This window comes from Catharus ustulatus, chromosome 4 (genome assembly GCF_009819885.2).
Source record: "Catharus ustulatus isolate bCatUst1 chromosome 4, bCatUst1.pri.v2, whole genome shotgun sequence".
Lineage (NCBI taxonomy): Eukaryota > Metazoa > Chordata > Aves > Passeriformes > Turdidae > Catharus > Catharus ustulatus.
Genome location: NC_046224.1, coordinates 28,233,564 through 28,261,116, shown reverse-complemented (window position 1 = coordinate 28,261,116; position 27,553 = coordinate 28,233,564). Strand labels below are relative to the sequence as shown.

Below are 27,553 nucleotides of genomic sequence, written 5' to 3'. Positions count from 1 at the left end.
ACATCACAGACTTAAAGAATCCAGCAAGAGCAATGCTCTTTAGCCCTGCTATTTGTCACCAATTCTTCCCCATTGAAATACAGTTTCAGAGCCTGCATTTTGGAATAGAGGAAAGATAAGCATAGTATGAATTTAGAGTTACTGTGTAACTAGAAACCAAAAGGCGCGAGACAACGCCTTTCTTCAAACAGCCTAGAGCAGAGGGTGCTATCAGCAGGTGAAGTCTGAGCCACCCCTGCTGTCCTTGCTGCACACACTGCCAGGGACAGTGGCTTCCCCCATCTCTCCCACAGCATGCACTTGTGTCCATGGGAAATGCAGCAGTGGCGTCGATGGGGATGGCTCCTGTGAATGTGACGTTGGCTGGAGAGGAGTGACATGTGATACTGGTGAGTGTCCTGCCCTTTTTTTTTTCCTGAGGTAAAAAGTGAGCATTTCAGAAAATGACACTACTACAGCCACAATCAGATCCCAGTGCAGCTTCCCACATGCAGTGAAGTATGGGTCACATTCCTCTGCTATGACTGTATTATTACAGAGCCGTTTGAGACACTGCTCATGATACTGAAACATTTTCTTAGCTAATTCTCTGCCTGTGATACCCTTAATCTGTCCCAAAAGAATATGCCATTTATTAAAACGATATGTTTTCCAAAGCACATTTACCCAGCACATTCTGACCCTCAGATCAAAACCCTCTGAAGTGCTTCAAAAGTTGATTTAGGTATACAACACCAGATATTAAATTATGTTCTTGCTAATGTGATAAAAAATAATTAGCAAATAAATCATTTTGTGCCGGCTTAATACAGCTCCTATATCCAAATCAAATTATATTCTAGTTAGACATAGTCACTGAATACATTTTGATTATTTCAAAACTCTACCTCTAATAGTATAACATTTTAAAATGTTACAAACACATTAATAATAACATCCAAGATGATTTTTCAATTTTTCCTAGGGAAAAAATTAGTAATAAGATTCTTATAAGAAGGTTGCTATAGTTGCTACATCTGAGAAAAATTTCAGCTCCTTTAGAAAACCCGCCCTTATATAATTCTAACATTATACAAGATTCACTAGACTAAATACAGATAAATAACAACAGGTGAAATGTTTTCCTGACAATACGGCAACTCTTCCTTGGAAGTGAATTTAAGTGGTATCCCCTGATCTGTAGAGACTATCCAGCTGGAGTTTCTATTGAGTCTGAGAGCACAGCTGTCTGGCACAGAACTCAAGCTCCAGCTCCACATGGTGGGAGCAAAGGACTCTGAACCTAGAAGGATGTTTACCGAAAAGGTTCTGATCCCTACTCTTTTTTTTCTCCATTTGCAGAAATCAAAGATGACGCATGTAACGCCTCATGCCACACCAGTGCTAAGTATGTATGAAATGCATTATTTAAAAGAGAGGGGAGAAGGGGATCTCTTTCAAGGCAAAAAATCAAGTCCGCCTTGCTCATGACTTCTCAACAGCACATCTCACAGAGATAAGGGGCAATGTAAATCTAATGTATATGGTGATGAGGCCACAAAGCTCAAACCTTTCCTTTTTGCATCAAAATATACAAACAACAACAAAAAAATGCTCTCACCAGTCAAGCACCAATACTGGGACACTAGTTTTCAGAGGATCAACTGAGCTCCACTGAGCCATTTACTGAAGTGCATCTGTCCCCTCACCACTGACCAGGCAGAAAGATTTACATTAGTCAAGGCATCTCAAAAAAAACCAAAAAAAGGTGGCAGGAAAGACTCCTCATTTTCAGCCACAACTCTTCTGTAGGAGCTGAGAAACCAGAAGGGCAAACGCCCGTTTTCCCAGATGCGGGTCATTCTCTCCCCTCTGAGTTTGTGACCTTCAGTTCACAGTAGCAATATTTTACCAGGCTTTTTTGTCATACCTACACTCTCAGATTTTCTCATGGGGACCCCACACATTCTGGAATCGAAACTGTGTTTCTGACAGAAGCAGATTGATCTTCTCTTGTGTACTTTTCATCCACTGACATGCAACTGTAGGTGTGAGGATAGGTGCAGGCATGGCAGGAATAGGGGGCAATAATGAATTGTGCTGGCTGCATCCCTCCATAAATTGGGTGCACTTAAACAAAAGTTTTGCACAACTTTTTGGGTGAGCAGACAAAATTCTGGAGTGCTGCACAAAAAAAAAAAAAAAAATAGGATACTCAAAGACCAAAGCATGGTATTTTAATATCTAAAATAATACATTTTGAACAGCTTGGTCCAAACTAGGTCCATTTTTATGGTTTTAGCTACCTCGTAGTGTGTGGTTAAATGCCTTGTTATTTCTATGCAACATTACCCTCAGAAACACTCACAGAAACAAGGGCTGGACAAAAGACCTGACCAATTTTTTTCCCCTCTCTTTTACATGATGCCTCCCTCCTTTTATTTCATTAGCTGCCTTCTCCTATCAAATGGCACTGCCTATTGCAAGTGTGCAGCTGGGTTTCAGGGGAACGGGACATTCTGCACAGGCAAGTGAACTTTGTTTCTTCCCTTTTGAAAAATAAAAAAAAAAAAACTGCAAAAAAGAATGCTTGAAGCACTCACTGGTCACAGTAGAGGTGAGGAGAGATGAGCACTTCCCTATGCACCAGTTAAAAACCAGGAATTGTTGCCAGTTCCCTCAAAACAAATAGCAGCCCAACAGGTGCGGATTCAGAGCAAACAAAGGGCTCCACATCTCCAAGCGGCGAGGCATTGTGCTGAGGGAGAGCAGAGAAAAGGGAACATGCCGTGCACAACCCCAGCCCCATTGTTTGTGACTTTTACTCCCTTTCCCAGCAAAGCCCAGCAAAGAGAGGCCAATTCAGAGCACAATAACACTTCCAGCTATTGGAAGCCGTGTAGCTCTACCATTTCCTCAACTTTCCGAGCTTACTCAGATTTCTGGTGTGGTAAAATCCATTTCTTTAGAATGGAGAGATTAAAGAGACCCTCAGAAAGGGACAACAGCACCTTATCCTAGATGTTCCTCCAAGAGTCTGGGTTATCCAAAACAGTCTGTTTCCAGCTACAGTAATCATAATTAACTGTAGTTTTTCTTAATTCTTAACTGATTAAAATACTAATGTTTTTCATAACAGAAGCCCATTTTTCTACTTACAAGGGCTGGCAGGGTCCTAATCCCCGACTTTGCCACTCTTACTCTGCCTGCTTCCGTTTTCTCTTCTGGCACAAGACAGACAAATCCATTTTAATCTACTGGAGGCAATTCCCTAGGAATTGTGCAGGAAGAGCTGGGTGACACAGGTCACCTGTAGTGACTCTGCACTCACCCTTGCTCCCATATACACGATTTCTAGGCAAAACCAGTTGCAGAAAAAGAATCAATTCCCTGGTCTGAAATTGTTGAAATGGCAATTTAGGATCATTGGAAGCAAAAATTAAAGCAATTTTCAGGCTGATTTGAGTCACACTGAAGATAAGACAAGGCTCCCTCCTTGCTGTCAAATTATGAGCATCCAGCTCATCCAAGGTTGGAAAAACAGTACGAGTATGCATCTGAATAAGAGCCAGGACTTGCTGTCACAGGAGGGCAAGGTGGTATTATACTCTAGGCTGCCTGCAAGAGAAGTTATATGATCTACGTGCAGAAGATGTCAAGCTCAGGGAACATTTAAGTGACTATTTAAACTAGAGATGAACACAAACATCTTTTTTTGGGGGGCGGGGGGCGTGTTTTGATGGAAGTGGCAGAATTGGTAGACAGAAAGTTACTGAAAGTCAGTCCTGGATGAATTCTAACATTCCAGACTAGAGACATCATTTCAGCTTTCCCTCTTGAAACAAAAATAGGTATTAAATGACTGGCACTAATGAAGTCTGTGGTTTCCCAATTCAGAAAGATTCTGTGTTCCAAAAATGCTGGTAAATCACTTTAAAAGATGGAGACAGATTTTCATGAGAAGTAAGAAGCCAGTCCAGCACATTGGTTTAATCCCTGCTGTTGTCCCCGTTCAGCTATTGATGCCTGTGAGAGGAGCAACGGGGGCTGCTCTGCCAAGGCAGAGTGCAGGAGAACAACGCCGGGAAACAGAGCCTGTGTCTGCAGCACCGGCTACACTGGAGACGGGATCGTCTGCATCGGTGAGCACGAGTGTGGCTCAGGGGTCACACACAGGACAGCCAGGTTTCCTGCGGGGGCATGATCCTCCTTCCACTCTGACCCACAAGTGCAGCCTGCTGATACTATATCCCCTGATGCCAAAGGCATCTTTTCCTGCCACATGGCAAACTATGCACCTGCAGCAGCATGGTGTGGCACCAAATCCTATCAAACATCTACCTCTAGCAAGGATAACCCCATCTCCAGCAGTCATACACACACATTGCTCTGGCTATCACAAGCAAAGACCTTTAGCTACTGTACCACACCTCCCCAGGTTTGGTTTCAGAAATGCTGCTGGCAGGGTTGTAGCCTGCACCAACAAAACTGAAGACCTAAACTGCGATACTAGTATCTGAGGCAATGAATTTTGCCATAAATCTGCACTGCTAGTATTCTTTACTTAAAATTTATTCTCCTTGGGTTTTCAGAATTACTCTCTCTTTATTACACTGTTTTTGTTTTATAAAGAAATCAACCCTTGTCTGGTGAACAATGGTGGATGTGACAGAAATGCAGAATGCACACAGACTGGACCCAATCAAGTGAGTACTTTGTCAGCAAAAAAAAAATAGGCCTAGTCAAGTGTTTATTGTTAGGTAAAGAAAGATTACCCCATGTCAATTTTGTTTTTAAGTAGAAAACTTAATTTCATAACAATTCTGAAAAATATATGCTTCCCTCAAAAAGCAGACAAGCCTGAAAAAAAAAAATAAAATCTATTTCAGTGAAAGAAGTCCAAAACTGCAGAGGAAAGCAGTGTTTTTCTATTTCAAGTGGTTGTTTTTCTCCTTTGGGAGGTTTTGATGTGAAAAGCTGTAAGTTTTGAAAGTATTGCTAGATGAGGTTTCTTTCATTGTTATAGAAACTATCCATGGAAAAAATTCCATTTCAGACTATCCCTTCTCCCCACACAGTTCAAATGTATCCACAAGGAAACAAAATGCCCTAAACCATAATGCTTGCATAGAGGTTACAACTTTTCAGCATCCTCTCACTCCTCTGCTGATCTCTAGATCTCTAGAAGTAGTAGCTACAACCTGTTTATTTATTCTTGCTTACCTGTGAGGATGTAATTAATATCAGAATAATAACAGCAACAACAGAACTCCAGCGCTGCAAAGCCAAGTTTATAGGACAGAAATGTATCTGCTTTCCCTAGGGCTCTCACTCACCCAGGAGTTACATAAACACTTCTACTAGACTACCTCCCAGTTTGATTTCTACTACAGAAATCTCACTGAATTTTCACACTCCTACATATTAAATTCTAATTAGAGAGCCATTAAGCAGTAAATTGGAAAATATAATTCATTTCTTTGCAACTATTTTTCATCTTCGTGGTAACTGCAAATGCAACATAAAGTAACCAGGACAAAGTTTCAGATGCACTTCCACTGGGTGGGAAGTTGCCAGTAACACAATTCCAGGCATGTTTTGAAGGTACTGTTCATCACTTTAAAAAAGCAGGGGAAGGAAAGGGATGAGAGGGGAATACCAACCTATGCAAAAAACACGTGAGGGAAACAAATTAGGGGTTTAGCCTGTTTTGCCAGCAAGACAATAACATGCTGATGTCAGAGGGGTCATTTCAAATGAACAGGACAGCAAAGAGGAGACCAGAGATGGATAGGCAGGGAAAAGGCACACAGAGCCTAATGAAAATTATTACTTCCCAATCTCAGTCTATGGTTACTCATACGAGCCAAGAAACTGCTCTGGGAGACATCATTTACTTTCAACTTAGTAAATTCCACGTCATATTACAAAAAGTAAACTGGAAAAAAGTAAACTATGTATTTGTGTGCAGGAAAAAAAATTCAAGCAGTTTTCAATGTATGCATGTTTTTCTATCTTGCTTTGTAGGCAGTATGTAATTGCCTGAAGGGATATTCTGGAGATGGCAAAACCTGCACATATATCAGCCTGTGTTCACAAGTGAGTATCCATTTAAGGAGGTTATTTCAGGTCTCATTATAATCATTACACTTTTGGGGTTTGTATGTATTCTAAACTAAGTTAGGTGTGCTAAGATTCAGTTTACATTAACTTGGCTAATATTTAAATGTTCTTGATTCAGTACATGTTTTAGTGCTGTCACTATGAGAGAAAATATGCAGGAAGGGCTTTTCCTCAACCACAACCTGGACATAACAAAAGTGAGGGCCTGGACTCATCACTGAGTCTTAAAAAACTCACTTCAAATCCAATCCAGAGAATTAGACCCTGGTCTGTAGTGCTAAAACCTAAGTCAGAAAATTATTTGTCATATAGAGTTCCTATAAGAAACCCAACAAAACCATTTCCTTCCACAGCACCCAACCCAGGACATGCCATGACACTACCCTTTCTGTCCCTTGTCACTGCAGGCTGAGAATTAGCCACATTTGTTTAGCACAAGCTGGCTCACACACTGCAAGCCACATATTGGCAATCAGTGTGGTTCCCTGCACCAGCTGCACTGCTCTGCCTCTTGGCAAGCTGCAGCAGGGACATATCCACTCTCCCATGTACATTAATCCTCTGTGCTCTGAGCACAGTAACAACAGCTCTCACCCTCTCAGCCTGGCCTCTCAACTGGCTTTCTCTGACCTTGAAAAGTTGCAGAGATGAAAGAGCAAGGGCAAAATCAGAAGCTGGAGGAAGGGGAGTTGAAAATTATGAGCCACTGCTCCCTATTTCTTTGTATTCTCTTGCTTTTTCCTGTGCTGTGTTCCAGCAGCTCTGCTTCCACTTGACTAATTATGCCAGGCTAATTATGTATTTAAAAATAAAGATTGTCTTGAGGAGCATCAACGTCATACCAGAGGCTAACCTGGCTCCCCAATGATCAAGTAGCAAAGCTTCACAGGCAGCCAAGGCTGCCAACAGTCTGACTAAACCAAGCCAAACCCACAGCAAATCCACGCAAACCCACTGCTTACAGCCAGGCATCTCTCTAACCTGTCAAGTCAGGCCCCACTGGTAGCTCCCAAAGGAGTTTCTGCTCCCTCTCATGGCCCATGGGAAAGCGCCCCTGAGATGATCAGCAACAGAATAGACAACATGAAACAACTAAAAGAAGAGAAAACAATAAAGCTCCTCAATTTTCCCCAATTTGCTCTCAGATCCACAATAGAAATGGATTTGCAAGCTGAGGTGGTAACAGGGAAGCATCTACTTGTGACTGAGCAGAGCTCTGAGCCCCAACATGCTGCCCCTGAGTGAGGAACATCTTTGTTTAGTACAGGGAGCTTTCTGGAGGCAAGCAGCTGGGTGAGATGCATCCACTGCTCCAAGCCCAAAGCTGGACTCGGGTGCAGACAGGACATGTTTTAGGGACAAGGAAAGTCCCTGTTACAACTAACCTGGGCCATCAGACAGTCCTGTGCTATGCTCCTCCATAAATTCGGGCTCCATCCCAGTTATTTACAGTGTGTAAATAGTTACCCTTAGAGTAAGCCAGTGCTGCATTGGCAGAGAAGCTAAGATTCATCCCTAAGATGCAGTGAGACTTGCATGCAAATATTTTGCATCCTTACAGCATCATGAACTGAAGATATAAGGAGGGAATCAAAACTACATCCTCTGCATAAGAGGAGACTAATTTTTTATAAACCCTTAGATGCTCTTTAATGTTTGGAAGAAAATATATACCATCAGGTGTATATATACCATCAGGTGTTCCAGCAAGATGCGGTTTCAAAAAGATCTTATAACTAAACCTTTCTAAATCATATAAATGGGGGAGGAAAAGCAGTGAATTGGAATTGTTTCATACACCTGGCAATAAAGGAATTCCATATTTGACTCTTTGCTCTCACAAGAATAATGGAGGCTGCAGTGAATTTGCCATCTGTAATGACACCGAGCTGACAGAAAGGACCTGCACCTGCAAAACTAACTACACTGGGGATGGATTTCAGTGCCGAGGCAACATCTTTCAGGTAAAGGGCTTCACATGTTTGCTATCTCCTCTTTTTCTTCACATAGTTACTTAATACAATGGTTGAAACACACAACTTTTTTCTTGGACAAAGTTGTACCCCAGAATTTGAAGTTTTCCCAATCCAAGAAACCAGGAATAGGAACAGGATGCTGCAAGATAACTGCCAAAACAAACAAAAAGCCCTAATGGACAATCATTACAACTGCAGCATTAGGGAGTTTTAGATTTCAAAGAAGTCTGCTGTTTGACAGAGTAAGCTAAGAACAGAACAGAAGCAATACAGATATGCAGCACTTATTCCAAACCAGAAGTTCCCATTCTTGTCTGAGTACAGCATTTGTTTGCACTCCACAGATGTTGCCTCACATTTGCAGCATTGTTACAGAGTCTTGTTCTTGATTGCAGGAACTTCTCAGGAACTCCAACACATCTAGGTTTTATTTCCACTTACAGGTAAGAAAAGGTGGAGTGGTTGTGGTTTTCTTGAGGGGTGATTTTCCTCCCTTTTTTTTCTCCAAGCATGTAGAGAAGCAGGCAGGAATCTGATGTGTACCAACTTCCTTCAATCTAATTAGGACTGGATTTGGATTATCAGTCACTAATACTTGAGATGCTCTAATGCAAACTATTAACTGTCACTAAAACAGTATTAATGATCTAGAGTATTAATGATCAAGACCAAGATCCCAGGGAAAGGTAAGGCCCTCAGACTGGGCATAAAACTGAACCTTTACCTGTTCACAGTCTGAGATCTGCTAGCACATCTCTCATGAATTCTGAAGCAAGAATATACCACTCATTTACTACCCCTTCTGCATCTCCAAATGGCAACAACTTCAGCTGCCTTCCTGAAACATCACAGGGTGCTCTGTGTCTTGCAGGACAGCCAGTGTGCAAGCCAGCTCTCACTGATTTTTGGAGACTGGTGACAGCAATTCTGTTTACAGAAGCCTCAGAGCAGCACAGACCTGTATATAGGCCTGCTAACCTATAACCTAATTTCAATTCTGATACCGTGGTAGACAGGTGGCTTCCTACTGCTGTAAGGGAGCTCTCAATTTAGCTTATCAGCGATCATTGCAAAGTGCCTGCAATAGCCCAGATCCATTTGTACTCCTAAGAACAATTAATTTAATCCCCTCATCTCCTGTTTGGTTTTGCAGAGGAGATAAAAACATGGCTACTAGGCAAAATTTTCCATTTAATACCTGTGAGCAAAGGTGACAGACAAAGCTAGGAGTCAAAGTCCACATGAGGAATTTCTCTCCCCCTTGTGTTGCAAGGAAGGGAACTCAATGTGTGGCAGCTAGGGAGCTGCAGGCACCACCTCCCCCTCCACAGGGCAGCTCCTGTCCCTGTGGGGCATCACATGCACTCACTCATTGCTGCTTTTCCTCTTAAATTTGGCAGGCCTTGTCTGTCAGAGATATCTCAGGCCCTGGCCCTTTCACCCTGTTTGTCCCTCACACAGACATCCTGAACAGTGACCCACGGGTGAGTAAAAGGGCTCGGTAAAAAGGAGCTTTCTGCTCCAGACACCTTGCTCAGCTGCTTCTCAACCCCTCCATTCCCCACTGCAGGTCAAGGACTGGATTGCCAAAGGAGTGATGGCTCAAGTGCTCCGGTACCACATGGTGGGTTGTGCCAGTCTGTTGTACAAGGACCTGACAGCAATCACCAACATCACCTCTCTCCAAGGTGAACAAATACACATCAGCTATTCCCAGGTAACCAAACACGGAGAGACAGGAAACAGAACAGTAAAACAGTCCACTCTCATTCAGCTGTTTTAAAAACTTCAATGGTTCCCTTTCCACCTCTGATGTACAGAAATAAATAAATTACTTTCAAATAAGATTGCCTGTTCAGCTGAAGTGTTCAGCACTTACTCAGCATGCCAAGAATGGAGTTGTACAACCCCTGCTTCGACTCAAGTTATTTTATCCTCAGACTCTGGCTTTATGAACATGAGGAGAGTTTGAAAAAGCAAAAGGCAATTTATGAAAGCTGAAAGTATTGTTTGCTCCAAAGAAACAGTGGTCTAGGCTCATTATATCAAAGCAATTCAGCATCAATGTCACTTCACCAGTAGGTTTCACAGAAAAAATGTTTTTGTTGCCTTTCCAGAACTCATTGGTTTTGAACAACAAAGCTGAAATTATACTCAGTGATGCTGTTGGCACAAATGGTGTGATCCATGTCATAAACCAAATTCTGGTTCCTTCACATATGCAGGATTTCTCCCTCAAGAAGGTATGTGCAGCTTATCACCACTCCCAACCCAGGGGCTTTTCCACAGTAACTGTCAGATATAGAAGTCGTATAAGTAAACAAAAAAGTGACACTAAAAAGACCTTATTCAAATATATACAAATAAATTGAATATTGTATTTCAAATTCACCAGAACTGCAGATAATTAGGGACAGTATAAGAGGATTTCTGCAGAGGGTTTTTAGAGTAGCTTTGATTTTTTAACAAAAAGTGACTTATAGGGAAAAGCAAGCTCTTAATCTGCTTTTTAAATACCCAAATAATGTATTTCTTAGGTAAACTACTCACTTTTCTTTCTTTGTAGGAAAGTCTTAAAATGGTTGCAGCCAGGCATGGGTACATTCTGTTCAGCACTTTGCTAGAGGTAAGGACAAGACACAGGAGCCGTTGGAAAAAGGCTGTAAATATTTTTTTTTTTTTTAGACAAAAATACACACAAAGCACATGGCATCACTGGCAGAATTTTGTTGAGGAGAACCAAAGGGCTCAAAATACAGTCCACAACAACCCTGGTCACCACCAGTCACACTCCCACAGAAGTTGGGGGTCTGTCAAGCAGACCCACAACCACCTTTCCCTTCCCCACTCAGCTCTGTCCTACTGTATATCAAGCTCAACTCACATCTGGATTTTAAAGTATTTTTCAAGGTATTTGCAGGTTGGTGACCAGGCAGCCCACAGGGCACCGTGCCCCAGTTAGACCTGACATTCACCCCACAGGGTCACTGAACAAAGCATTAATCTCCTGCCCCAATTTTTGCTGTGTTGCAGAAAAACAACCTGCTTGGGCTGATCAACGACCCCATCCACAAACCCGTCACGCTCTTCTGGCCCACAGACACAGCCATCCGTGGGCTGCCACAGGAGCAGCAGGACTTCCTCTTCAAGAAGGCCAACACCAACAAACTGGTGCAGTACCTCAAATTCCACATTGTCCGCGATGCTGCGGTAAGCCCTTGCATTTTAGGAGTGTTGCCACAGCCAAAACACGGAAGCCCAGACATGTGCATCTCCCCCTTTGTTTCCCAGGTGCTGGCCCATGAGCTCCCCAGCTCCAGCCCACTGAAGACCCTGCAGGGCTCCAACCTCAGCGTGAGCTGTGGGGATAACGGGGAGATCGTAAGTGTTCACTCTGCTGGCACATTCATTCCTCACTCCTGCAGACCACACTCTGCACAGCCCCCAGGGTGGGTCAGTGGCACCAAAACTTCGTTGGACATCACCACTACATGCCGCATCAACAGATTCAGCACACTATATGGTTTGCAGGACTTTTTGGAGCTGTCATTTGCTCTGTCATAAGGCGAGATTTGTTCAAAACAGCCCTCAGTCACCTAGAAACTGAAATACCAACACAATTTAACTTCTACAATACCAGTGCAAAACCAGTAAGATCAGCCTGGTTTTGAACCCCATGAATGCAGCATCTGCATGCAAACTCTAGTGTGTAAGAGCTCCCATGCTAAGGTTGCAGGCACACACATAGCCTGATAAACCAGAACAACGTCACATTTTTCTTTGCAAATGTATCAGATCATACCCAGCAAGCACCTAAGTCTAAATATACATAAGACAAACCTGTGAACATTGGACTGGCATATTCTGTCCTCTTCAGAAAAGAAAGATATCATTGAATCATATAATGGTTTGGGTTGGAAGATCATCTCGTTCCAAACCCCGTTATGAGCAGTGACACCTTACACTAGACCAGATTGCTCAAAGTCCCTTTTAACCTGGCTGTGAACACTTCCAGGGATGGGGCATCCACAGCTTTCTTCAAGAATCTCACCAACCGCAAAGCAAAGAATTTCTTCCTCATATCTAATCTAAACCCGCCTTCTTTCAGTTTAAAGCCATTACTCCTTGTCTTATTACACAGCCTTGGTAAAAATCCTTCTCCAACTCTCACATATCCCCACTTATGGACTGGAAGGTGTTCTAGGATCTCCCTGAAGCCTTCTCTTCTCTCAGTTGAACAGCCCCAACTCTCTCAGTCTGTCTCACTTCACAGAAGTGCTGCAGCTCTCTGAGTATCTTCATGGCCCTCCTTTGGACTTGCTCCAGCAGGTTCTCATCCTTCCTGTGTTGGGAACCCCAGAGCAGGACACAGTACCCCAGACACACATGTGGCCATGGAAGCAGAGGCCCAAAAACTGTTTGAGTCCCTATAGCCATCAATCTTACCTACAGGATAATACCACCTTGCCCCAAGAGCATTGCCACAGAGAGCAGGAACTCAAGGAGGAGCAGGTCATGACTTGCCATGTCCCCCTCTCCCCATGCTCTGTCCTAGGGCGCCCTTTTCCTGAACGACGGGCAGTGCAAGGTGGTGCAGCGGCAGCTGGAGTTTGACGGGGGCATCGCCTACGGGATCGACTGCCTACTGACAGAGCCCAGCCTGGGGGGCCGCTGTGACAGCTTCCTCACCATGGAGTTCGTGGTCAGTGCCCTTTCGGGTCCCTCGTCCTGACAACGACACAGCCAGGGGTCAATGTCCATCTCCACCAGGGTAACACTCCCTCAGCTCTGGTACTCCTGTGAGTAAAGCCCCACTGCTGCAGGCTGGCTGCATCTGCTGCCCTGGCTACACAGAGATTAAGGAGTGCAGCACAATGCCTCAGAGGTGTGCAACGGAAGTCCATAAAGCAGCACACAGGACAAGGGGTTCCACTTAATACCATTAGAAAAAAGGCATCTTACACATGCAAGCAAAAATTGGAGCAAGGACAAATCTTTCTGTCATGCTTTTCAATTACTGGAAGTTTGAACAACAGATTTGTCCATAGGGATCATATTTACAAAGTTCCCTATTAAAAAAGGGCAGCATTGTTACTCCAGCAGCACAGGATATGAAGAGTAGGCAGTAGGAGAACTGCCTACTCTCAGCCTCTGACATTTTTTGTTTTTAACACACCTGAATAGGCACTGTTAGCATGGAGGAAATTTCCTCCATGTACTTTGATGGGTCCCACAAATGGGAAATTCTAAAAGTCATCTTTAAACAGTTTCAAGACCAAGTTTACTTCAGTTCAATTTGAAAGTATGAAAAAATTTCCTTGAAGTAAAAAGATTTTCACATAGTCAATCTTTAAAAAATCTTATTGGAACACGTATTTTAATTGTAAAAACCAACAACTGTGTATGTCCCATGGGCTCAAATTGCCTTTTATGATGTCATTAAATGAAATTAAACAGATATCACATCCTCAAATTTCATCAGCACTTCCTGAGAAGCAAACATTTTTCTGTATTCCAAATTAGACATCCAGGTCTATCCAGGTCTGCTACAGACCACATCAATATTTGTTTGAAGAACAGTCATCATCTCTTCTTTCCTTCTTTAAACCCAGAGCAGTTTCCTCTTCCAGAACTTATACTGTGGTATCAAAACTATTTTCTTGCAGTTTTGTGACACTAAATTACTGCAACTATTTTGTTGTTACTTTCCTTTCTTGCTTCTCCAGAGTTTTCCATTAATTTTTTAAGTGCAATAAGCTTTACCTTTTCTCTGCTGATTTTTTCTGCTCTCATAAAATAGATGTTTTGTCCAAGTCAAATGGCCTTTGGTAGCCATTATTTTAATATGTTTTTCTTCCCCTTTTCCAGGGACATTGTGCTAGCTGTTTCCATAACCCTAAATGCCCTCCAGGGACAAAACCAAAGGTAAAACATTCAAATCTCACATGTAAACAGCCTTTCTCTGTACTTCACAACAGCAAACTACAAAAAGCTTCTTAGAATAAATAAAAAGAGAACCTTTGACAGTGCTATCACACTATTAAGTAACCAAGCTGTCCCTGGGCAGACACCCACGTGCTAGGGGATGCTTGTTGGTCTCACACAGCATCCACTGTAAAAGTGCTTTAGCTGACTCCAGAGCAGCTCCTGCACTCTCAGGAATGGTGCTTAGTGGGCCAGGAATCAGAGGGGGTGGGGGGTCTCCTACCCACACTCTTCACACATCACATTTTGAGTCAATGTACATCAGAAATTACAATTTAAAGAGGGAGGAAAAAAACAAAAAAAAACCAGAAAAACCAAAAAAGCCCCAAACACACAGCACTCATTTTCCTGTGTTCTCCCCCTCCTCTCTCTGTGCTGACACATGTGATATGCAGGAAGGGATCCACTGGTGCACCTACAAGTCCTATGGGCTGCGGAGGGATGGCTGCCGTAGGAACTGCTCCAAGGTCATCCACATTGCCAAGTGCTGCAAGGGCTACTTCGGGCCAGACTGCCAAGGTAGGATCCCCAGCCACGTGGCCATTCTGTGCCCTCCCCTTCCCCAGTACAGCTGTGTAGCACCCAGCAGGCAAAACTGGGAGAATTGGGATAAGGGGCATGAGAAGACACCAGCTGTAAGATGAGGTAACTTGGTTGCAAGAGCTGAAGAACTCAAAGTGTTAATTGCTTCTTAAATTCAGATTAGCTCTTCACATTTAGAGCAAGTTTTAAACTCCATAGTAGTAGCAGGTGAGTGCTACAGAGAGTAAAGGCTGTCCTACTCAGTAGGTCACCAGCTGAAAGTCCTTTAAACGTAGGCTCAGGTTCACACAGCAACACCAGCACTCACCTGAGAACCAGTGCATAATGGCTCAGCCACAGGCAAGTGCACTCATCAGCAGAGTAAGCTGCTGTAAGTTGCAGTTCTGAACAGGTGGAGTCAATTTGGGAGGCTCCACTTCAATCTCCCATAGCAGACACTTCCAAACTGTTCTCCTCCACCTGCCAGCCCTCTGGGGGAACAGCACTGGGGTCCCCACCAGGGCACACAGAGGGTCAGGGTCTCTGCTGGTGATAGATCCAGCCACACACAGCCCTGCCAGCTTGCTCTGTCTCAGTTTCACAGATAGACACTTGCAGATCCCATGCAATTTTGGTCAGCCTGGAGTCACCCTGACAGCACATACCCCACAGAGACACACAAGAAAGGCTCGATTTGGGCAGTGCCATTCACACATGGGTCTGCATGAGCAAGTAGCCAGATAACAGCATCCACAAAGTCAGTGCTGGAAGGATCCTCTACACCTTTCCAATAGGAGCTGTGGAAGTATGTCAAGGAATTTAGAGCACAGGGCTCACAGTAGTCAAAAGTGTCACAGCCACTTTTGCACACCCCAAGAGAGATGCAGTTACAGGCATTCCCTGCGCAAAGTTTTACAGAACTTAAGATAACCAACTGTGACAATAAACAAACATGCACCTGAGCTAAAGAGGCACTTTTCTTTTCCAACCTTTCAGCTTGCCCAGGAGGCCCAGAGACCCCATGCAATGGCCACGGCTCCTGTGATGATGGGTACACGGGGACAGGAGAGTGCCGCTGCCACGGCGGCTTCAACGGGACCGCGTGCGAGCTGTGCCTGCCCGGCAGATACGGCTTCAGCTGCAGGCGTACGTCCCAGCTAATGCCCTGTCAAGCCTGAACCATTCTGTCAGCAACAAGCTCCTAAGCAAGCTAAGGAATGCTCCCCTCTTAACACCAGCGTTTCTGTTGGGTGCCTCCTCACCCCAGGGGATGGCAGCAGGTGTCAGAAGGGAGGAGGAGGTGCAGAGGCTGCGTAGCTGTGTCTGCACAGGACCTCCTACTCGTACACTGTACAGCAGTAGCACAACAGAAACAGGGCCTCCAAGTGGTTTTAGCTACAGCACAGCTTTCTTGTCCATCCCATAAAGCTTAAGACAACATTTTAGCAACATAGCTGCTCAAGGAATGCAGGAGGCTGAGGCCATGCACTACTTCTGCAGAGAAAAAAAGGACACCGAGACAAGGGCAGTTTGTGAAGAGGGACAGCCAAGCAACTGCTCACAAAATCCATCTCTCTGTGGTTTTCAATGTAAACTAAGTGGGAGTAAGATCAATAACTCACTTTAGACTTAAATGTTTTCCTGACATAAAGCCTTCAGATAAGAAATTACAACATTAATGCTTCCATCCTAACTCCATGCACTTGTACCACTCCTGAGGCACATAGGATGGGGGGTATAGGCAACATATCAGGCTTGGACACAGATTCTCAGGATTATGCCTACCTACAATTCATCCACTTTATAGCACACCACAGCATAAAGTGTATGACCCATTAGCTTGAAACCAGATTATGAAATTTAAAATGAACAAGTTTTATGGCCTCTTCCTTTTGATGTAGATTTAAGTTAGACAAAAATTAACTAAGCAAATAAAACTTTAAAAAGCCAGCAAGTGAAGCTCCTTTTCAGCAGGACAGGTATGCAAAAAATCAGTTCCGTAAATTCCACATAATTTTCTTCTCTAAATAACAGTATTTCAAGAATAATGATAAAGCCATCAAAGATGCTGCAGCATGACATTATAAAACAGACAACCATAAATAATTCTTTAATAGGATTTAGTGCATAAGTAATTGCAGGTCCCAAAGAGGAGAGGAAAAAACATCACCTATAGATTAAACAGATCATCACACCTCATGCTGGAAGGCAGAAGGTGCAAAGCTACGCCTATAAAAAGAACTGAAGGAATCCAAAAGCTATTAGTCATGAAACTATCTGAGACCTAAAAAGAGAAATTACAGGTAACTTGTCTATGTTTTACAGCAAAGCTCACTAACCTCATATCTGGCTCCCCTACTCTTGTAGACTTCCTCCCACACACCAACCGAGCACTCTCCCTCCACACACCTTGTTTTTCTCTGGCTTCCCCACAATTAACAGCTGCTGCTCATTAGGACTTGTTAGCCTGGGTCATCAGTTCAGGCATTAACTCTTTCCTGCCACAGTTCTTCGTGGAGTTTCCTACTCCACTGCAATGTGCAGATCAATACTCATTTCCATTTTCAGAGGAACACTGAACTAATGCCAATAATAAAATCATAGGATAATTCAGACTGGAAGGGGTTTCAGAAGGTCTGTAGCCCAACTCCTTCTCAAAACAGGATCAATTCGGAGCTCATGTTATTCAGGAATTGTCCTATCAGTGCTTGAAAACCTTGAAGAATGATAATTGTTCAACCACTCTGGAAAGTCTGGTCCTCTGCTTGACTGGCTTCATGCTGAAATACCATGAAGTTAGACTCATCTAAATTATTCCTGGATAATACTGTATCTAAACTGACATGATGATACTTCTCTAGAGAAAGACATTCCTACTCTGCAAGTGACCTGTGTGTTTCTCTTCCAGCTTGTGAATGCAAGAACAATGGGCAGTGCGATGAAGGACGCTCAGGGACAGGGAGATGTTTCTGTGAAACAGGATGGACTGGCCGGCTGTGTGAAACCAAGCTAGGTCTCTACCTCTCAACAAACTGTCCGTGGAGCTGTGGGTGGCAGCTACTTGCAGTTCAACAGAAGGTTTCTATAGATAAGACAGAAAGGGTTAATAAATGTCAGGAGCCATCCAAGAGCACTTAGGCACTCTCCTCTGGACTGAGGATAAATCCCTTCACCCCGCTGTCCCCTCTTTCATAATATGAGTTCCTACCTCCCCTGTGGAGGGGCTTTGGGCTGTGGCACTCAAAACATAAAATTCTTAGAAATTTTCCGATTAGCCAGACTGGTATGTAGGGTTCTCCTGCATGAATCAAGGGCATTGTGGTACCAGAGCTCTTTGATCCCAGCTGTCCTGCCTTCCCTCCCTGCAGCTGTGCCACCAGCGTGCTCTCCGAGCTGCTCGGCCAACGCTGTCTGCATGGAGAACAACACGTGCCAGTGCAAGCCCCTGTACAATGGGGATGGGATCACGTGCACAGGTGAGCTCCCACCCCACTCACAGCCAGAATCCAGGCTCTTCCCTCTTGCACATGCACAGGAATGCAACTACTGCCCACTATGAAATGTTACCTGCCCCACCTATAAACATCCACTGTGCAGCAAGTGAAAAAAATTTAGGATATACGGAATTCAGGTTCTTTAAATCAGAAGGTTGATTTCTCCAGACTTTACCAAGCAGGAGCATGGGCAGCAAGTGCACTGCAGTAAAATTTTGAAGACAGTAGGGTTTTTTCCCTCAGGGAATTTACAGTGGGATGCAAAGATATCAAAGAGTTTTTCCAACGAAAATGATTCTATGATTTTTTTATGCCCATAGGCAAGGCAGTTCCCCAGCAACACTGCTACAGAAGCAGTTTTTCTTTCTCAGGCAGGTGTCTTTCATCTCCCAAAGTCAACCTGCTCAGAAATCTGAGGGTCACTACCATGTCTTCTGAATCAAGAACATGCTGACAAGGCTGTCAGAGCCCTAAGGGATAAACTTGCAGGAATTCAGGAATGCCTCAGGAAATGGAAACAGCTTTTTTTCCCAACAAGTATTCCAGTATTTTTAGTGTGAAAGGACTGGCAATGGTTTATCTTTATGAAGAACATCCTCTTTAAAAGCAGACTTTACTCACTTGCTTTTTTTTTCCCCCTGCAGCTGCAGAACTTTGCAAACAAAACAATGGTGGGTGCCACAAGGCAGCTGAATGCACACAGCACGGGGTGAAAGTCTTCTGCATCTGCCAGAAGGGATACAAGGGAGATGGGTTTACCTGCCTTCCAATAAACCCTTGTGCTGATGGGTTCAACGGGGGCTGCCACGAGCATGCCATCTGCACTGTCGTAGGACCTGTAAGTTGAATCATTTCAGTGCCCAGCAGGGAAGTCTGAGGAATTTCTACCTAGTGCCAGCAGAAGTCTCCTCTGCCTGGATCACACTCTGTACCTCTCTAAATCCCTGTTTTCCAAAGCAACCTTTACTTAGCTCCAACCTTCTCTCCACATCAGTTCAGTATGCTTTCAGCTGAAGGCTGAGAAACAGTTTGACATCTTTGCTCTGGGGAATGGGGTAACATACAAGCTGTTTTGCATATATAGTCTTTCTGTCCCAATCTTAGCTCTGCCTGTCTATCCTTATTTGCACCACGAATTTGGATTTAAATTAAATACATTTTGGAAGCTAAACAAAGGGACAGCTGGAAGAATAGTGTCACTTGTTGCTTGCTTGAACTTAAAAAGCTCTGCAGCCACATGACACAAATTCCATGACCCACATAGTCAGCATGGTTAGGGAAAACTTGTGCACATGGTTTGATCCAGCATTTGTCCTGGTGCTTGCAGGATCTCTTCTCCATTCCATTTTGGTGTCTTGCCTGAGCTGCCTTCCAGGAGTGATCTAGAAAAGTCTTACTGATAATCCGTTCCAGCTGTCAACCATTGCAATCGCTGGATGTCACCAATTCCTGCTTAGTTCTCATTTATTACTAGCAGTGGGCTGTTAAATTCCATGCTTGCTTCCACGCCCAGTGATTTAAATATCATTGTGATATGTTTGCCACACGGTTTTGTGAATTATGTGTCATATAACCCTCCAATGCAAGTTATTAACTTTGTGGATGAAATTATGCTTTGGTGTTAATTCAGCAAAGCACCCAAGTGCACATGTAAATATTTGGCTTAGTTGTTAGCAGCAACTTTTCCGTTTGTCCATTCCTGCTTACATCAAATGAAATTTCTCCAACAGCTCAGAATGTTGCCTGAAACACCAGTTCCACGTCATCTAAATGCTTGTCTTGGCCTTTTCCTTCTCTCCCCGCGCAGGGCAGACGTAAGTGTGAATGCAAGAACAACTACATCGGGGATGGGCTGAACTGCTCCGCGATGCAGCTGCCCCTGGACCGCTGCCTGCAGGACAACGGGCAGTGCCACCCCGACGCCGACTGCGCCGACCTGCACTTCCAAGGTGAGGGGGGCACACACACCCTGCCCACCACCACAGCCCTGGGGCCCGGCACAGGAGCTGGAAGCTCACTCAGGCCTCTACTTCATGTAGAAACAACGATATTACAGCTGGAACATGAATTTATGCATCTGTAGATTCACGAAGCAACGCGTGAGGGCGGTCCAGCTGGGAATGTTACCCCTGAGGGCTCCATCTGCTCCAATTACAATTCCCAAAATCCAGGGGTGTTTGCAGGGCACAGCTGGCTCGGCACCACAGCACGGGAACCCCCTCAGGCGGGGCTGGTCCTGTCTCTCTTTGCAGACAGCACGGTCGGGGTGTTCCACCTGCGCTCGCCGCTGGGCCAGTACAGACTGACGTACCAGCAGGCCCGGCAGGCCTGCGCCAACGAGTCGGCCACCGTGGCTACCTACGGCCAGCTGCTGTACGCGCAGAAGGTGAGCAGCCCCTCGAGGGAGGGCAGCCCCTGACACAGACATGGTGTAAATGGAGAGGGAGCAGCAAGGGACTGCTCTGGGCTAGTAAGCATCATTCTCCCTCCTTTCCTTCCCCCATGCCCCAGGGTACGCTTGGCTGGGAGCAGTTTTCAGACTTTTTGTTGGTTTCATGCCTGCTAACACAGCACTGAAATCAATTGCTGAATTCTCATTTCTAGAGTCAGACTTTCAGAGTATTCTCAAGGGGATTTTAATTATTAGCACTTCTTAAAGAAATGTGCACTTCAGAATTATGCTTAATTTATTTCTTTAAAGTAAGTCTCCAGGAATCTTTTCCTCAAATGCTGTTAAAAGACCCATTTCCCCATTGCCTCCCTTGAGCACATTATAGACAGCACATGGCTGATATCAGTGTGATGAGCATCTCAGCTTGGGTTTGCAAAATTTGTTTTAGAAAAGTGGGTCAGACTGTCTGTCTCTTTCTGGCTCCTTCCAACTACAGAAGGAAGAAAGACACTCTTTAAAGACAGCTTTAGCAAAATGTGAGGCTGCACTGGTGCTGGCAGGGCAGGTGCTGCCTGAGTGCCCCTAGGGGCTCTGTTCATTCCATCTGCAGTTCTCCAGCCCCACCACCCAGCTTTTCCCTGAGTTTTTCCCTTCTGGCTGTGCTGACCGCAGGCGAGGTACCACCTGTGCTCTGCTGGCTGGCTGGATGGTGAGAGGGTGGGATACCCCACCGGCTTCTCCTCCCCAAACTGCGGCTCCGGATACGTTGGCATTGTGGACTATGGAAGAAGAGTCAATCTGAGCGAAACCTGGGATGTTTTCTGCTACAGGGAGAAAGGTAAGAAGGTCCTTTGCCTCATCCCTCTGTGAAAATGAGAGCAGCAACCCAAATTTTGGTTCCTTTCATCAGCCACAGATACTCTGCAAGATACTCTGCCTCTTCTTCAACTTTAAAAATAAAAGCATAAGCCGTTGCTTACAAGTAGTTTTTCAGGCACAGGGCAGCCTAAAACTTTCTTGGAAAGCCCATACAGCTCTCCATATTTGTACCTTTCAGAGGTGAACTGCACCTGCAAGCCAGGCTACGTGGGGGATGGCATCTCCTGTAGTGGGAACTTGCTGCAAGTGCTGATGTCCTTCCCAACGCTGACAAACTTCCTCTCGGTAGGAACAAAGGCGGGGGTGGGAGTGGAGCAAAGCAGGCCTGAGTGCAGTATCCAGGGTTTGCTTTACCAGCCCAGCAAACACAGGCAAGAGCAGCACACCAATGAAGCAAGGCAGAGTAGTCTAAGTCTGCACCTATCGGGTCTAAATCCAAACCAGAACTTAGTTACTATTTTTTTAATTACTTGCTCCAAAGAGGTTTCTGGGTTCTAAAATTCAGTTGGAATTCAAAGCCTGGTGCAGCTTTAGCTTAAAGGACACTCTCTGCACAACTTTTTAACATCACAAGGAGTGCCGTGCTTTGGAATTCCATTGAGTTGCTACTGGGAAAAGGCAAAATGCTGGGAGTTCTTTACTTGTCACTGCTCAGAAAGGCACTATATGTATCAGCAGCCTCAAAGACAACAGAGGCCCAACATCTGCAAATCAGTTTAATATGTACTCATCAAATTAGCAGCTGGAGCTGGTTTTGAATACAAACTTCCTCTGGAAAGCCGCTCCAGAACTGTTTCATGGGTAATAACAGAGAGTTCCTTTGTTGTAATTTATACAGTGTCCTCTTTTCCACTCTTCTCACAGGAATGTACAATTGCTCTCTAATAAAGCTGGATTTTGTTTCTGCCTAGGACATCATGACTTACTCCAACACCTCAAGGAAGGGGAGAGAGTTCCTGCAGTACCTCACAGACCTGTCAGTGCATGCCACCCTCTTTGCTCCAAACGATAGTGGGTTAAGGGAAAATGAGGTCAGGGATTTTTTTTTTTGCTTTCTTCCTTGTTCTAACAACACTTTTTAAACAGATATTATGGGTTTCTGCATCCCATTGAAATTTAATAGAAAAATAATCCTATTATGATGTGACTTCTGCTTAACCTCATATAATTTAAACTGTGTTCACAAAAGACATGAATTCATTGTGTCCCTTTCCCTTCCATGGTTAGGGGTGCAAGTATTAAGTGTTCAAATCTCTAGAGGACTTTTCCATCAGGGATTTTAGTTACCCTGTTATGAAGGAGTCTGCCTGAGATGAAGTCTGTTCTGGCTCACTAGCGTTGAGCACAGTTATTTGAAGAGAAGAAAGAAGCACACAGCTTTGGTATTTCCCACAAATATGTTAAAGGCACCCATTCCTAACTTTGTTTCTATCCTTACCCCTTTAATTCTTTCTTTCCTTCCTTCAGTCAAACACTGTCTGAAACAATTCACAAGCGTTTCTGCATTTGTTCACATCTTCAAATTGTTTGGAATATCTCTGAGTCTCATCACTTCAGGTCATCCTACAGAGGAGTAAAATCCTTTGTCCCACTGGAATTAAGGTCCTGCCTGCTGCAGGCACCCATCAGAGGCCAGCAGGGACACAATGTCTCACTGTTTCCGTGCAGATTTCTCAATAACCTCTAATGCTGCTGGACTTGCTGCAGCATTAACAGCAGAGAGAGAAAAAAGGTCACAGGCACATAGTTTGCTAGTAAATCCAAAGGATTAATGAGCTCCATTAACACTCCTTGTATTTTGCCCTCATTTGCAGACACTTTCTGGGAGAGACATCGAGTATCATTTGTCTAATGCCAATATAATGTTTTATGAGGACTTGACCAATGGAACCACCCTTCTAACTCGTCTAGGGAAAAAACTCCTCATTACAAACACTGGGGGCCAGGAACATCAAATCCCCACTCCTGACCAGGTACCTCTGTAATAAATTTCCCATCCTTGTGCTTTTCCTCCTCTTATGCTATACCCTGTAATCAAGTGACACACTGATCTGAAGGGCGTTTTGGATAAGGTTAGAGTGGGCAGCAATGAGAGACTGAGTTCAGAAGGCTCTTTCCTGTCCAGAGACTGCCAGATAGCAGCTGGCAAACTGCAAATTTACAGGATGCAAATAGATATCTCTTACCTGCAAAACTCAAAAGAAGCTGTTGAAGTGGCTTTCAGGAATGGAAAAATGGGGATATGAGCTTCATTTAACCCTTGTCTCAGTTTGGTAGGATTATGGGAGATGGCTGTGTGATAGGTGAAGAGATGAAAGCAGCAGCTTATCATTGAAAAAAGATGTTGGCATTTGTAAAGTTTCTTGGTAACTCTCTGGGTGAGCCAGGAGACACCAACAGAGCCTTGCTCACAGCAAGCAAACTCCAGCCAGCAAACTTGAGTGGCAAGTGGCATCCTCCACAGTGAAAGTGGCTGCCTGGCACTCAGGAGTGACTGCACTTTAGATCACAAAAGCCTTCAGATAGAAAGGAAAAAAAAAAAAAAAGCATAGAGCAACATGAAGGCAACACGCCAGTAATGACGATGGCTACTTCATGCACAGGAAAACTGTGACCGGCCAGGGGCCATCCCAGGCTGATGCCCAGGGAGGCAGCAGTGTAACTTTCCATGGTTTTTTCCACTTGTTTTTTTTTTCTCAGTGTCAGCAACTGGGGTGGGGAAACCATCTTAATATCAATTTCATACCAAAGGGAGAAGGGTCAAAGCTCAGCTCTCATTCCTTCTCCTGGCAGAGCGAGATCCGATACGTGGACAGAAGTGCCATTGTTGAGTGGGATATAATTGCTTCCAATGGGATAATCCACATCATTTCAGAGCCTTTAAAGGCTCCATCAGAACCTGTAAGTACATAGTGATTCAGGTTTTTGGGGTGGTGTCTTGTTTTACCCTAAACTCATTGCTGACATTCGTATATTCCCAGTTTCCCTGACATATATACAGCTTCCACCTTAAAAGGTTACTTTCAAAGAGAACTAGAAGTTGAAAACAAGGTACCAGTGATACTGAAAATTCATCTGAACAGTTTTTTTTCCCCACAGTTATGTTTGTTTTCTTTGTATAAAATAATGGAGCTCATGTAGGTAACAGAAATTTTTTAAAGCTACAGTTTAGTTCTTCCACTTTCAAGTTTCTAAGGCACCTTGTTTACTCTTGCCTTGGCATTCATTCCTATCCAAAACAACAAGGTGTTTTGAAAATAGATCTATTTTGCCTGCATGAATTCCTGCAAAGCTCCCAGTTATCCAGCTGTCTCCTTGGCCCACAAGGTTTAGTGATGGACTTGGCAGTGCTGGGTGAACAGTGGGACTTGATCATCTATTTCAACATAAACAGTTCTGTGATTCTATAAAAAAAATCACATTTAAACGTCTCTAGGGAACACCTACCAGGAAACCCAAACACAAGAACAGCTCAGGACCACAGCATGTCTCAAAGGGACACTGCACATGCTTGAGTGATGTAGGCTGACCAGTACCCACCCATAGCTCACCCTCTCCCTTGCTTCCAGGCTCCTCTCCATGCCAGTACTGGGACAGGAATATTCTTTGGCATCTGTCTAGTCACTGGAATTGTGGCTCTTATTGGATATTCTTACCTCAGGTTCAGGAAGAAAAACATAGGCTTTCAGCACTTCAAGGTAGGTGGCAGGTGGGAACACGAAGCAGGGGGAGACAACTGCACTTCCCAAATCCACAACTTTCAGTTTCTCCATACATTTTGTTAAGCTAGAAGCATTCCTGATCATTTCACACTTGAGCTGTTCAGACTGAGACTCAGAGAAAGTGGGGAAGGCTCACACACTTGCCTTGGCCATGAGCTTCATTTGCCCCCAGACCTCTCCACCCTGTGTCTGCTCACGCAGACGCTTCCAACACCGAGGGCTGGCCCAAAGCTGATTTAACTACAGCAGTGCAGAAGTTCTTGCCTCCCCAGAAAGTTCATCCCTAAGGAAGCAAGGAATTACGACCACTGCAAGGGCACCTGTTCTCCTCCTCCACTACTATTAATTTTGTTATTCTGGAAAAAGGCCAGATCCAACAAACAAATTGAAATACCTGTAGGATTGAGAAGCACAGTTTTTTATACTGATGCACTTTCATGCTTGATTTCTCTTAACTAATTTTGCTAGCAAAACATAGATTCAAAACCAGTCAGCAACAGCCAAGCTACAGAGATAAGGGATGAGGAAAAATGTTACAAAATACACAAGGAGAAACCCAAAAGAAATTGTACCTAGAAATGAACAGAAATCCCTTCCTGTTCTAGTCCCTGCATGTAATGTGAATCATCTTGTAGAAACAAAACCCAGTAGCCAAGAGCTATAATTTTTACATAGTTTCAATGAGAGTCCTCAGGACTAACCAGGTCCTTTTTAGCCCAAGCAACATTTCAGGGTCTCCCATTCTTTGCTGAGGCTTAAAAATAAGAAGGGAGAGGAAAAGAGATACCAGTTTTAAGTGACCTGAGGTAAAACACAACAACTGAAACCACAGTTCATGCCCAGAGACAGATTTAGACAATAAAGGCAGTTGAATCACAACACTGCACCAGCTGGTAGGGAAGCTCAAGTGCCCCACTTAATGCACTGGGGGAAGAGGATGAAATTTAAGCAAGTTTGTGTGCTTTTGCGTAGTCAAAAGATGACACTGACACAACATCACTGGACAAGTCACAGCCTTCAAATATCACCAACCCCTCATATGAAAGCTCTTCAACATTGACTTCACCAGAACCTACTTATGATCTTTTCTCAGTAAGTGTTCATTTTAATCTGAGATTGAGACACTAGTAATATAATGGTAAGTAGGAATGACTTTATAAAAGAAAAATGACTAGTTGGAAAAGAAAATTTAATTCAAGAAGCCAGCATTTGAGTTCCCAGCTCTCCTGTCTCCTCCCTGCTTCAAACTGGGTTGCCTCACCTGTAGTAAAATTGAAGCTGTGGTCAACAGCAGCATCTCAAGGCCATCCTCAAAGGCAGCTGAATTAAACTGGACTTCAAATGCCACTGGATGACAGTGATTCATGTATACAAACTTTAAAAGCCTTCTAACTTTGTCTCCACGTCTCCTTGCTACAAACACAGGTGAGAGCCACGCTAGCCCTCCAAAGAATCTGAAACACAGCAAGGAGGCAGCTGGGAACCCAGGGAAGGAAAGATTGCACTCTCATGTACATGCAGAGTCTAAAATGAAAATAACCATTTTGAATCCAGTAAAAGGACTTGTTTAGTGCAAAAAATGTTTCTTAATGCAATGTTCAAGTCTGACTTTCTTTTTATTCTATTTTATAGGATTCAGATGACCAACAGCTTGTGATGAGTGATCCTCATGATCAGAATTAAAAACTGAATTTGGCATTAGTCATCTAATAAACACATTTTTTATTCACACTTGCTGTGAAAAAAGAGCACCTACATTACAGGGAATAAAGTCTTGTTACAAATTCAAAACAAAAGAGCACAGCTTTGTTCAAGATGCCTTCTATATAGCTCACAGAGATACCAACTTCAGAAGTGTTGGTTGAATCTGAGCAGTACCAGCTATGAGTGCTAAAAGCAAAATTGAGTCTCAACTAACCTACCCAGAAGCAGACATCTCTCTGGGAAAAGCAGTTCATTTTCACTCACCTGCTATTTAACTGCTTTTATTCTTCTTCACAGACTTTAAAATGGCCAGGTGCACACAAAGCCACTAACTTGGCAAATATCCTAAGTTTTCTAGTAGCACAGGCCTGTGATTTCATTTTGGCTCAGTTACAATTAGAATAGGCAAGTGTGAAAGAGAACATGTGGTAAACCTCTACTTTTAAACTGAGGGGTTTTTTTGCTGGTATACTTTCCTATTAGATAGTCAGCAGCAGGAAACAATCATCCTGTCTGTCCCCCTTGCCTCCTCTAGCTTCTCTGTCTTTCCTCAGCCTTGGCTTGGTGTTTGGTTTACATCTCACCTCACTGTACAAAGGGAAGCAGTAATTGAGGCAGCTTTAGGAAGAAAGGCAGGTGGTATGAAAGCATTCATAAAATGAACCATTTTTGTGAAAAGTGGACTACGAAGACAAGCATCCCCTTGCCATGCAATGTCGACATTCAGTTCTTCAGGTCATACTGTGTTTTTACCAAGCACAGCAGTAACAGCTGCCA

The 27,553-nt window shown here is 43.9% G+C and overlaps 1 protein-coding gene across 1 annotated transcript in view; it reads left to right on the top strand.

The window, feature by feature from the left end:
* Nucleotides 1–26,755, top strand: part of STAB2 (stabilin 2) — a 72,962-nt gene extending 46,207 nt beyond the window's left edge. Inside the window, 31 exon segments of the mRNA XM_033058385.1 lie at nucleotides 294–389; nucleotides 1,342–1,387; nucleotides 2,430–2,506; nucleotides 3,996–4,121; nucleotides 4,612–4,685; nucleotides 6,007–6,078; nucleotides 7,947–8,066; nucleotides 8,474–8,521; nucleotides 9,479–9,562; nucleotides 9,649–9,795; nucleotides 10,196–10,321; nucleotides 10,645–10,704; nucleotides 11,112–11,288; nucleotides 11,370–11,459; nucleotides 12,634–12,780; nucleotides 13,947–14,003; nucleotides 14,459–14,582; nucleotides 15,582–15,731; nucleotides 17,494–17,598; nucleotides 17,954–18,061; nucleotides 18,724–18,917; nucleotides 19,887–20,028; nucleotides 20,332–20,465; nucleotides 21,144–21,309; nucleotides 21,529–21,635; nucleotides 22,262–22,381; nucleotides 23,165–23,323; nucleotides 24,144–24,251; nucleotides 24,920–25,048; nucleotides 26,045–26,164; nucleotides 26,705–26,755. Coding sequence (XP_032914276.1) covers nucleotides 294–389; nucleotides 1,342–1,387; nucleotides 2,430–2,506; nucleotides 3,996–4,121; nucleotides 4,612–4,685; nucleotides 6,007–6,078; nucleotides 7,947–8,066; nucleotides 8,474–8,521; nucleotides 9,479–9,562; nucleotides 9,649–9,795; nucleotides 10,196–10,321; nucleotides 10,645–10,704; nucleotides 11,112–11,288; nucleotides 11,370–11,459; nucleotides 12,634–12,780; nucleotides 13,947–14,003; nucleotides 14,459–14,582; nucleotides 15,582–15,731; nucleotides 17,494–17,598; nucleotides 17,954–18,061; nucleotides 18,724–18,917; nucleotides 19,887–20,028; nucleotides 20,332–20,465; nucleotides 21,144–21,309; nucleotides 21,529–21,635; nucleotides 22,262–22,381; nucleotides 23,165–23,323; nucleotides 24,144–24,251; nucleotides 24,920–25,048; nucleotides 26,045–26,164; nucleotides 26,705–26,755 — 3,464 coding nt within the window.
* Nucleotides 26,756–27,553: the final 798 nt, after the last annotated feature.